The sequence below is a fragment of the Narcine bancroftii genome, chromosome 8, assembly GCF_036971445.1.
Source record: "Narcine bancroftii isolate sNarBan1 chromosome 8, sNarBan1.hap1, whole genome shotgun sequence".
Lineage (NCBI taxonomy): Eukaryota > Metazoa > Chordata > Chondrichthyes > Torpediniformes > Narcinidae > Narcine > Narcine bancroftii.
Genome location: NC_091476.1, coordinates 154,634,517 through 154,647,725, shown reverse-complemented (window position 1 = coordinate 154,647,725; position 13,209 = coordinate 154,634,517). Strand labels below are relative to the sequence as shown.

General features: G+C 39.0%; 1 protein-coding gene across 4 annotated transcripts in view; it reads left to right on the top strand.

Annotated features, from left to right (window-relative positions):
• The window catches only part of rps6ka1 (ribosomal protein S6 kinase a, polypeptide 1), a 170,080-nt gene that overhangs the window by 92,831 nt on the left and 64,040 nt on the right, over window positions 1-13,209 (top strand). For 2 of the 4 annotated variants that reach the window (XM_069895451.1, XM_069895456.1), the window contains exon 3: window positions 6,578-6,631. The exons of 1 other annotated variant lie outside the window; for it this stretch is intronic. In XM_069895451.1, coding sequence (XP_069751552.1) covers window positions 6,578-6,631 — 54 coding nt within the window. Of the gene's footprint in view, window positions 1-5,144; window positions 5,229-6,577; window positions 6,632-13,209 lie in introns of those variants that run through there. One more of the 4 variants, XM_069895454.1, reaches the window with a different exon arrangement.

Sequence of the window (13,209 nt, the reverse complement as noted above, 5' to 3'; positions counted from 1 at the left end):
CATATCTATATACAATATAAAATATATAATCCATCACAGTACCTATGTAACATTTACTTGATGAAACCAATAAAAATATTGAAAAATAAAGGAATGCTTGGCAAAATCTCAAAAAAGAATCCTTGAGCCAAGCCTATAAAATACAAAACATTGATTCCTAATTATGGGGTAAGGTGCAAGACAGGATACGATTGATGGTAAGACTTGTCTGCCCAGACTATTAAAACAAATTGCAGTAACTCATTCAAGGTTAATTACCATAATTGTGAGGCATGTTATTACTTGATTCCATATCCTTGTTCTTCCCATTGTTCCCATTCATTAATAGGAGTAGGAGCAAACTAGTCCTTGCAAAGTGCAGTCAACAGTAAGATGAAATGTCAGATTAATATAATCAAAAATCAGAATGAATCTTTATCTGTTATTTAATGACATCAGAAAATGGAGTTATAGATTAACTGGATGTAAATGGGGGCATGGGCTGAAAGGGCCATTACCGTGCTGTAACTCTAAATTAAATTTAAATATTTCAAAAAATAGCTTGGTTGAGACTGGAAGAATGTGATGTTGGTATGGATGCAAAGTCTTAACCTTTTTTCTGAATGCCAAGTGACTTATTTTCTGACTTCCTGTTGTGAAATCCTAACGTCATGGCAGTTTACTCTTAAATATTGCTAATAGTAATTGCAGTTCAACCTGGAGATGGCATAACATCACTTTCTTATTTTAAAATTTACATGTGTTGTCTTCAAAACTAGCCTCTATAGCAGTTTATCAGGATTGAGGATAATATTACCACTCCAGGTTTGCAGGTTCTGAAGTCACTAAGGAGGAAGTGTGGAAACCACAGACTTCCCCCACTGATTGGGTAAGATGAGGCTGATGGGTTGGGAGCAGGCAGGTTTTGGTCTGGTGAGGTGACATTTACACAGGGGTTCTTACTGCTCCTCTCTCCCCACCAATGCTCCACTTGTGTTGAGGTGACATTTACGTCGGATTCTTTCTGCTCCTGATGCATGGCCTTGAGATTCTCATATCAAACATGATTTAAGAATTGTCACAGCAATAGTACAGAAGTATAATAATGCAGATGTTGATTTTTGAAATAACATAATATTTTGAAAATAGTACATGTCAGTATCTTCGTTCAATTAATGCTTTTTGTTGCTGTAAATTGAGTATTGTTCAAAATTGTGTATTGATCTTGCATTTGTTTCACTTACCTTGAACCTAGTTGTTATTTATTCCTTGTGATATACCTGTCTCCCATCCTTTGACTGATCCTCCATTTTGTTCTTTCAGTCCTTTTGCTAAAATATACTTGTGCCAATACAGGAGTTTTAAAATGACGTATGGAATTGGCTACCACTGCACCAGGTATAAGATTACACTTAGTGAAACACCAGAGTCTGCAGATGCTGAGATTGTAGTAAAAATACACCAAAATGCTGGAGGAACACAACTGGTCTTTCAGCGTCCACAGGAGATAAAGATATATTCTCAATGTTTTGGACCTGAGCCCTCCTTCAAGAAATAAGCAGAATGAACAAAAACAGGAAATCTCAGAATACAGAGAGTGCTGGGTGGGGGAAGAAGTCCCGACCAACAAAATGTGTTAATTGGATATGATGAGGAGAGAGGGCTCAGGTGAGAATTGACTGTCTGTGTGAAAGGAGATAGGGAAAAGGGAAAGAGACAGAGCTAGAGAAAGGAGACAGGTAAGTTGATACTAATACCATCTGGTTGGAGCGTGCCAGTTGGAAAATAAGGTTTTGTTCCTCCATTTTGCAGGTGGTCTCAGTCTGGCAGTGCATGAGACCATGAACAAACGTGTCAACAAGGGACTGGGATGGGGAAGTGAAATGGGTGGCCATGAAGAGATATACACTATTTCAATAGGCAGAGTCAAGGTGCTCAACAAAATGATCTCCCAGACTACCCCCAGTTTCTCCAATGCAGGGGAGACCACAACGGGTGCGCTGGGTGCAGTAGATGTTCCCTGCAGATTCACAACTGAAGGACTGTTTGGGGCCCTGAATAGTGGTGAGGGAGGAGATGAGGGTGCAAGTGGAGCATTTCTGTCTTCACATGGATAAGTACCAAGGGGATGATTGGTGGGGAGGGAGGTGTGGACAAGGGAGTCACGGAAGGAGTGGTCCCTGCAGAAGGTGGAGAGGGGACTATGTGTCTAGTAGTAGGATCACGTAGTAGGTGGCAGAAATGGCAGAGGAAGATGTGATGGATGGGGAGGCTGGTGGGGTGATAGGTGACGCAAGAGAAATTGTGCCTTGTTGCGCCTGGGGACGGAAGGGGCCAGGTTAGATGTGCAGGCGATGGAGGATATGCGGGTGAGGGCCATATTGATGGTGGTAGAGGGAAAGTCACGTTGTTTGAAGATTATTAATAAGATTACACTTGAACCCTTCATACTGTTGAGAACTAAAGAGTTGTGACATGTCAGTAGTATCTGCCTGGGATCAGAGGTTGTAAATAATGAACTACTGTTTCTTGAATTTTCATTGACGAATAGAAAGGTGAAGATGACATGAAGACAAAGGTCAAAGAGGGGGCTGAGGTGCAGAATTAAAATGGCAAACAACTAGTTTGGTTTTGGGCTATCTACTAAGCAGTCATGCAATTTGTATTCAATCTTCCCAAAATGAAGTGTACATTGTGACAATGAATATTGTCAACAAATCTCTAAAATCTGCCCAAATTGCTTGATTTGGATGGTGGAAGAATTTTGGGCTCTGGATGGTGAAAAGGGTGAAGGCAAAAAGATGGATATTGTGTCTCTCTTTGCTTAGGAATGTACTTTAGAAAGGGAAGAGTGCACAAAGAGTGGAAGGAATGAAAAGCAGTTTCCATAACAACACAAAGAGGCATGGTGCAGAAGGCATACTGTATAATTGCCATTATTGGTTAGGGCATTGCAGCATGACTTGTCAACTTGAATACTCAATGGCATAAAACTTTAGTTAGGTCATATTTAGAATTTTATGTGCAGTTCTGGTCACCACATTTCAGAAAGGATGTGAAGGCTTGAGATGCATATTGCCAAGATTAGAGAACCACAAGGGGCGTTTGGGGTTAAAAAAAATCTGGGATTGTTTTTTTTGGAGAGTTGCAGGCTGAGGGGTGACCTAATTAAAATGTACAAAATTGAGAGGCATAGATAGGATGGATAGTCTATTTTCCTAGCATGGAAACACAAACACTAGAGTGCATAGTTTTACGGTGGAAAGGATATATTAAAAGCATGTTTTCATTTTACCAAAAGTGCTTGGTCCTGGAACACACTGGCAAGCAAGGTGTTGGAAGTAGATAGGACAGTAATATTGAAGAGACATTTGTAGGCATATAAACAGGAAAAGAGGGATTATAGACCAGTGCACAAGATGATATGGACAAGATGAGATGAGTTAACATTAACACGATTATTCGCACTGACATTGTGGGCCAAAGGACTTGTTCCTGTGCAAACCACAATACTAATTTAAACTAATTGTTCTCTGTGGAGAGAGTGCAACAAAGTTTCATCGGATTGGGTTCTTAGTTTCTCATGCTTGTTTTGTGAGCTGGGATAGGGCCTGTGTTTATTTTTTACAAGTTCACAGAGTGGGAGAAAGTCTTGAAATTGACAAAGTCTTTACCGGGCTCAAGAAGATAGATGTATGGAAAATACTTCCACTTTCTCAAGAGTCAAGAACCAGGGATTACAGTCTCAGAATATGGGATGGGCCATTTAGGAATGAGATGAGAGGAACTCTCTATGTGTGGCGAATTTTGGAATTCTTTACCCCTGAGGATGAGGAGACTTGATCACTTTGTCCAATGATATCAATGAGGGATAGATTTCAGCATATTAAGGGAATCGAAATGTAAGGATGGTGCAGTAAAATGAAACTGAGATAAAAGATGATCCACAATCTTTTTGAATGGTTGAGAGAGCTCTCAGGGCCAGATGATTGACTTCTGCTCCCATTTTTTGTATTCATGTGTACTTTTGTTTGGGGGGAGGGGAGAGCAAAATGCAGGTTGGATAACCAGTTTGCTTTTATGCACACTGTCCTTTCACCACTAATGTTCAATATAACCCTGAAGAACACTACCTCTCTTTTAAATTTTGGTACTCTAAAGTATTCTAACCTAAGTCTGATTTCAGCAAAATAAAAATATAACCACCAACCATAAACTTTAAAGCGGCAGCTGTAACTCGTGATATAGTCAGTTACATTGACTATGTTTCTTTATGCTGAATTATTGCTCCCTTTAGGTTTAGGGCCTTTTGTAGTGCTGTCTTGCATCTGCTGCTTTCTACCTATCACAGATGTTCTCTTTGGTCTTTCCTGCTATATTTCCATGGCTCTTGTTTTGAATCTGTAACTTTCCTATTTTTTTTTACAAATCCTATTCTGAATGACTGAAAATGTTCAATTTGTTTCTTGCAAATGATGTCTGACATTCTCGACTTTTATCATGAAGCTGTACTTGTGAATGGATGGTGTATTTCACTGAAAGAGGTTGATGGTACAGTTACTGAATTTTCTGTCATGTTATTTTATTATTTAGTGTAAGGTGAGAACCTTGACTATACTGTATGTTGAAACTTACATTATTGCTGCATAGATCTCTTCATAGTTATAGTTTAGGATTGCACAACGGATCTTCTGATGATTATTATCTACAATGGCTGCTTGAACAGGGACTATAACACTTTGTAAATAATTGCAAGCTGAAAATGACACCCAAAAGACGAGAGTTACGATGATATTAAAATCCATGGGAAAGGCCTTATGGTTATTTGCATTTTTTACAAGTCATAGGTGACTGTTATAGACTTCCTCCAGAAATAGAAAGAATTAAAAATTATTGGAAAATATCATAGTTTTTCCCCTGTGTACATTCATTGAAATTATTAATGAGTCTTAGCTAGAGACTCAATAGAAGGGGGGTTAATTGATTGTGATATTTTTAAAGCCAGAAGGCAAAACTTTAGTTTATTCAGTCGGTTTCAGGAACTATCTATTTGGAGGAACTACAACTTGATATTTGAATTGGGTCTTTTGCGAGTGACCATTGTGGCTTTTAAAAGGAAATTGCACAAGGCCCCGAGTTGAAATATAACTTACTTAGTAGTGATTACGTTGTGGGCATGGGTGACTGTTCCTAGCTACTGAAACAGTATGCTGAAGACCTTGTTTGGTATTAAAACCAGGTTACAAGAGGCAAGTTTTTTTGTTCTTAATTGTGTTTTAAGAGTTTGAGCTTGTATTTGGAGTAGTGGTTACTCGTTCAGATGCTGTGAGACAGTTATTTTTATTGATTTCATTAAGACTATTTTCATCTGCGATGGGTGTCTGCTGTTTGCCTGGAAGTGGCTTTGTAGAGTTTCATTTCTCTGTGCCATGAATTGAGTTATGAGCGTTGAGAGAAAATAAGTTATCTTACTGACTTGTAATTTTTTCGATTACCAAATTATTCAGTCCCCCACCGATTTTTAAAAAAATGGCTTTTGCTAATTTCTTAAAAGCTAAAATGATTAAAAAGCTCTGCTCAGCATAAACTGAAATTTGCAGACGAGCAACGTGCCAAGTTTGACCTTCTGCTTGTCGAGGTAGTTGGTCTTGATTGGAGCTGCAGTCACTTTGGCACCCGTAGGTGGGATGTGAAAGTTCTTCAAGATTCCCATTTCTGGTTAATATCTGCGGCCACTGTGATGTTCTGATTATTCTGTCAGGATCCATCAGTAAAGGGAGAAACACGTGGAGTTGATAGGGGCAGAGCAGCAAAGCTACTATTGCTAAATGGGTGTTAATAATAGGAGGTCAAAGATAATTTGAGATAGTGTCACATGCTCATTCATGTATGCCTTGGTGCAATAATAGGCAGTAGCTGTTGTCCTGTAGTCCACCACAGATTCGGATTCAATGGAAAGTGACATTTCAGGAGATGGAAGAAAATTCCTTAAACTTGAACTGTTATTGGCCCCCCCCCCCTTCATTTCATCAGATTAGAGCGAAGAGCATTCTATGTTAGAGCTTTGTTGATAAATTAATTTCATCAATTGTTAAAGTTAGCGTTTTACAAAATGAATTGGTGATGACACTTAAATTCGTGGCTCACTTAAATTTTTTTCAAGAAGTCTGACCATGTGGTAGAAATTAAGTAACATTAACAGTATTAACATTAAAGTACATCCACCAAGATTGTCCATGGTACTGTCCATGAGCAAAGGGAGAAGTAGGTAGAACTGATGAGGGAAAAAATACAGCAAAACTATCATTACCAAGATATATGTTAAGAAAACGACATAATTTCAGGTGCTATACAAGCATCTTGTCTTATACTGCTCACAAGAAAGGAGATCATATATAGTCCATTGGATCAGTGCTAACTTCCAGGGGAGCAATCCCATTAGGCCCATACTCAGTTTCCTTCATCTCCTTATACACTTGCATCTGATGTCCATCAACTCCCCTTGGCTTCTTTTTGCCATTAGCTTGCACAAAGTTGGTAATTTATAGTAGCCAATTAATCTAAATTGCATGTTTTTATTTTGCAATCTCCAATATAGGAAAAATCAGAAATCACATGGATAGAAAAGGATTTTGCGTCTTTATGTTGCCAGGTAAGTATACAGAAATATACTTCTACTGTTGCCAAGCTGCATTTTAAATGAAATCACCTTTTTTTAAATTTAGAGATTCACCACAGGCCCTTCTTGCCTACAAGCCTGTGCCCCACAAATACACCAATTAACCGACAATTCCCATGTAGTTTTGAAGGGTGCAAGGAAATTGGATCTTCCAGAGAAGACCCATGCAGACACATGGGGAGAATGTACAAACTCTTTACAGCACCAGATTCAAACATGGTTCCTTGGTGATGTTATAATTCTGCACTAACCACTATGCTAACTGCACTGACCTATTATGTTGTGTCTTTGTTATCTTTTCTCTTGGACTTTGGACCTAATTTTTATTCACGTTAGTTGAGTTTATATTTTAGTGTATTATGTTCTAACATACTTTTGTCCTATTGAACATCTCATGATGCATTTGCAACTTTCTTTTCGTAAACCTGTACAGTTTCTGATTTGGAAATTGTCAAGTCTTTGAATGCAGTTCACAATGGATATCTCCCTGATCAAGAAGCTTGGATGTACATAGCATTGGTGAAAAACATGTAGTAGCTACAGCATGGGCTGCTGTGTGGCAGCATTTGCAGTTTTCAATAGACACAGTGAAGTAATCTGCTGAACAGCATGTTACACCAGAGCTCTGCGGTCCTGCCTCACCAAGATGCTAGTGGCGCTGGCCATATAAGCAATTAATAGGAGGAGGAGATTCTAGGATCAATCCCATCTCTGATGATTGCATTTTCGTGGGGACTCTGCTGAAGACAAAACAGAAGCAGTCAGAATGCACCTTCCACCAGATGTGGCAGTTGACCCATTTTTCCTTCTATCTAAAATTCCAGCCATCTCGGAGGCCTTCAGTGAATTTAATTAATGTATCAAAAAGTGGCAGAATATTGGATGTAGCAAAGATCAAAGGGCAGAAACAATCTTTTTTTTCGTACTATAGACGGATTAGCAGTGCCTCTGGCCAAAAATCCTATCTACATTTACTTCGTATATCCCCCTCATAATTTTCTCCAACAATTTTGTGTATTTACAACAATCACAGCATCTGCAGACTTTCTTGTTTTAGCTTTCGTAGATATCTTGGTCATGAGTTAAGTTGAAAGGCATGTTCATGTTGTCTATTACTATGACTTTAAATAAGTGGAGGTCCAATAACAACATCAAACTTGCGATTCTCAAGGAAAATTGCAGTCCACTTCATTGACTCTCCTTTCATCAAACAAAGCATTAATGTTGACATTCATTCCATCTTCCAGTGTACATTGGCTGTCGTGTGTGCCATCCACAAAAATATAACAGGCTTTGACAGCATCTGCATGCCTGCTCCCGAGGAGGAAGGCAACAGAAGTGTAGTAGCATCATCACTGACAGATTTCCTTCTGACCTGCACACCATTGTGACTTGAAGACCTATCACCCTGCCCTGTTCCCCTTCCCCTTCTCTCATTCACTTCATGGGTGGTGGTCAAAATCCTGGGTCTCCTTGAACAGCAGTTTTTTTGGAATGTTTTAACCAGAAAAAACTGGAGCAGCTCATGTAGATGGCCAGCATCATGTTGTGAAATGAAATCTGAGATGGGCAATAAATGCTTGATGTCCCAGCAGTACCCACATCTATAGAAAAAATTTATAAAGATACACATGCATTCTCCATGTCTAAAATAATGCTACTGAAAAATCACTTGAATTTAATGCAGTGGTTCTCAACCTTTTTCTTTCCACTTACATACCACTTTAAGTAATTCCTTGAGGATTGACTCTAATATCTTCTCCACCACTGACATCAGACTATAGTTCCCTTTTTTCTGCCTCCCACCTTTCTTGTACAACGGAACTACATTCGCAACCTTCCAATTCCCCGGAACCATGCCATAGACTAATGATTTCTGGAAGATTGTCACCAATGGATCTACCGTCTCTAAAGCCTCCTCTTTCAAAACCCACAGGTGTACTTCGTCCAGTCTGGGAGATTTTTCTAACTTTAATCCATTCAATTTACCTAGCACAATTCCTCTAGTAATCTTAACTGTATCCAACTGAAGCTTCTGTCTTTGATATTACTAATATCTTCCACCTTGAATACAGATGTAAAATATTGATTTAATTCTTCTGCCATATCTTTGTAATTTCCCCAGCATCGTTTTCTATTGGTCCTTTGTCAGCACGTCTCTCTTTTATTCTTTATATATTAAAAAAAACTCTTAGTATCTTTTTTTATATTGTTTGCCAATCTCCTCCACACTACAATGACAATAGATAAATTGATAGATATTGTTCTGGCAAGATAAATATTACTTAATTTTGATACAGTACAACTCCGAATATTCAAAATCGGATTCTCTGAAATCCTCAGTTATCCGAAAATTTTTGAACATTTTGGATAAATGAGTATATCTGAAACAAATCAGAAATCTTCAATTATCCAAAAAATATTCGGAGCCAAACTGACCGGGGACGTCAGGTTCCCAACAGCAGCAGCGGACCTCAGGCTCCTGGGCAGGAGCGGGACCCTTGGGCTCCTAGCACAAGTGAGGCCTCAATGGGAAATGTTGGTGAACGGCGGTGGTCAGCATTTTTTTTGGTGAGAATGAAACATTATTTTAATGCTTAAAAAGCCTTGTTGATGTGGTTATTTAAACACTGTTACAAAACTGACCAGTTCTCCGAAAAAAAATGCTTATCTGACATAGGCCCAGTCCCCACCATTTCGGATAATCGGAGGTGTACTGTATTTGAATGCACAAGCTTCAGTTATAGAGGATGTCGATCTTGGTGTCTTTTCAGAGCTTCAGATGCACACTTGATTGTCTAATTTAGATATTAGTTAAGTTTTGACATTTCAAACCACTTGATGTTGCTGTTTTGTTTAATTGGTGAGAATTAATTTGAATTAATATTTCAGCCTGAAATATTGACCATTCTTTTCCTTCTATGGATGCTGCTCGATCTGCTGAGTTCCTCTAGCAGGTTGCTTTATCTGCAGTCTCTCTTGGCTGTCCCTGAGAATTAATTTCTGCCATTTTAGTATAATTAATTTTTTTTTTTAATTGTGATTCTTTGTGATAATGAACTGAAGTTACTTGTTAAATATTTGTGTGACCAGTATGAGAAGTGCTCTGCCTTTGCTGTGTATCTACAAAGTACAAGAAGAGTAATTACAACAGGTAGAATGATCTGGAAAGGAGTTCACCAGCATTCACTTCTACTTGGGTTGATTTGACAGTGGAAAAAGGAACAGAGAAAGTAGGCTGACTCATGGATGAAAAAGTGAGATGAATTGAAAGGAGCAAAATGTCTGAGTTTGAATTGGATTATTTGGGGATAGAGGATGGGCTTGCCTAGAAGTAATTTTGCATTATTTAGGGCTTGTTTAGATAATGGAATTGCATGCCCACCTCGCAACAACTATTTCTCTTGTCCTTGATGTGGAGTGAAACATGAAAGTCTGCAATCTGTAGTAACCTCGAAGAAGGGCTCAGGCCTAAAATATCAGTAATATATCTTTACCTCTTATGGATACTGCAAGACCAGCTGAGCTCCTCCAGCATTTCTCAGTTTTTACTTGTGATTATTTTGAGCGGCATTGTGACCAGCTTTGTTAAGTCCTTGGGTCAGTAGGTATTAGTTTCACTCAAACCCTTTACAGACATTGGAGACCATGAAAAATCAATTCATTCATAACTAATGCTATTCTCTGCTGGTCAACTTCAAAATTAGAGTGCATTTTGGAAAATATTGTTGCTTCGAACCTAAAGCTTGTGACCTAACAATAATGCTCTCTATTTTAAATTCTGATGTGTTATTTTAAGATGTATACAGAATAAGATAAAGAAAATAGAGGTAAGCTTTTTTCACTGAGGTAAGAACCATAAAACATTATAGCACAGAAACAGGCCCCTTCAGCTCTTCTAGTTTGTGCCGACCATTTTTCTTTTGCCTAGTCCCACTGACCTACACCCAGTCCATAGCTCTCCATACCTCTTCCATCCATGTACCTGTCCAAATTCTTCTTAAATGTTAAAATTGAGCCTGGATTCACCTGGCAGCTGGCAGCTCATTACACACTCCCACCACTCTCTGTGTGAACAAGTTCCCCTTAAACATTTCCCCTTTCACTTTTAACCCAGTTTTAACTGGATTAACACATTTAACTGGTTTGTATCTCATCTACCCTTAGTGGAAAAAATTCCTATGTACATTTACTTCGTATATCCCCCTCATAATTTTAAATACATCTATCAAATCTCCTCTCATTCTTCTATGCTCCAGGGAATAAAGCGCTAACCTGTTTAACCTTTCCCTGTAACTCAGTTCCTGAAGTCTGGGCAACATCTGAGTAAATCTTCTCTGCACTCTTTCAATCTTATTGATAGTTTTTCTGTAGTTGGTTAACCAAAACTGCATGCAATACTCCAAAATTGGCCTCACCAATGTCTTATACAACTTTACCACAACATCCCAAATCCTAAACTCAGTACTTTGATTTATGAAGGCCAATATACCAAAAGCTCTCTTTTCAACTCTATCCACCTGTGCATCCACTTCCAGAAAATTGTGGATCTGTAGTCCCAGATCTCTTTGCTCTACCACACTCCTCAGTGCCCTACCATTTATTGTGCATGTCATAGAACATAGAACATTACAGCACAATTACAGGCCCTTTGACATGTTACTGACCTATATATTCCTAGCACAAAACCTAAACCCTTCCTACTTCATGACCCACTATTTTTTTTTCATCCATATGCCTAAGAGTCTCTTAAGTGCCCCTAATGTTTCAGCCTCCACCACCACCCTTGGCAAGGCTTTCCAGGCAACTGCAACTGTGTAAAAAAAAAACCACCCCTGATGTCTCCCCTAAACTTAATGGCCTTCACTTTGTACAGATGTCTTCTGATGTTTACTACTCCCACTCTGGGGGAAAAAAAGGTGTTGGCTGTCCACCTTATCTATGCCTCTCATAATCTTGTAGATCTCGATGAAATCTCCTCATCATTCTTCATTCAAAAGAGAAAAGTCCACCACTAGTCACAGGCCATTCTGAGAAGCAATTGTCCACCTCTACACTCTGGCTTCTCATGTCCAGCCATTGTCGAATTCAGTTCACTACTTCACTATGAATACCTAACGTCTTTACCTTCCTGACTAATGTCCCATGTGGGACCTTGTCAAAAGCCATTACTAAAGTCCATGTAGACAACATCTGCAGCGTTTCCTTCATCAACCTTCTTGGCAATCGCCTCAAAAACCTCTCAAACGGTTAAACAAGACTTACCATGCACAAAGTCATGTTGACTGTCCTGAAAGCTCAGTGGTTAGAGCACTGGTCTTGTAAACTAGGGGTCATGAGTTGTTCTTTGCTGGGGCCTCATTTCTGTGAGGGGCACCAGACAAAGTGGCGACTCTCTGTCTTCCTTACAGTAGACAAAGTTAAAGAATTTCATGTATGTTACATTCTAAATCTAGTATTACGTGACAATATGGATCCTTTAACCTTTTAAACTTTGATCAGTTTCTGGCTATCCAAATAATTGTATATCCGATTTCTTTAGAACACCTTCCAAGAACTTATCGATTAGTGACATATAAGTTCCAGGGTTATTTTTGGAGCTTTTTTTTAAATAATGAACAACATGAACTACCCTCCACCACACCCATGGCTAAGGACATTTTAAATATTTCTGCCGGAACCCTTTCATTTTCTACATTAGTCTCCCTCAAGGTCTGTTGGAATATCTTGTCAGGCCATTGGGCCATAAAAGATGAAATAGTGGCACATTTGAATAACGGTGAAAGGATAGGTCCAAGTCGGCATGGATTTACAAAGGGAAAATCCTGCTTGACTAATCTTCTGGAATTTTTTGAGGATGTAACTATGAAAATGGACAAGGGAGAGCTAGTGGATGTAGTACCTGGATTTTCAGAAAATCTTTGATAAGGTTCCACATAGAAGATTGGTGGGCAAAATTAGAGCACATGGTATTGGGGGTAGGGCACTAATATAGATAGAAAATTGGTTGGCAGACAGGAAACAAAGAGTAGAGATTAATGGGTCTCTTTCAGAATGGCAGGCAGTGACTAGTAGGGGACTGCAACGCTCGGTGCTGGGACTTCAGCTATTTACAATATACATTAATGATTTGGATGATGGTATTAAAAATAACATTAGCAAATTTATAGATGACACAAAGCTGGATGACAGTGTGAAATGTGAGGAGGATATTATGAGAATGTAGGGTGACTTGGATGGGTTGAATGAGTGGGCAGTTTCATGTGGATTAATGTGAAGTTATCCACTTTGGTGGCAAGAACAAGAAGGAAGATTATGATCTGAATGGTGTAAAGTTACAAAAAGAAGTACAATGACATCTAGGTGACCTTGTTCATCAGTCACTGAAAGGAAGCATGCAGGTACAGCAGGCAATGAAGAAAGCTAATGACATGGTGGCCTTCATATCAAGGAGAGTTGAGTGTAGGGGCAGAGATGTCTTTCTCTGGTGTACAGGGCCCTGGTGAGACCATACCTGCAGTATTGTGTGCAGATTTGGTCTCCAAATTTGA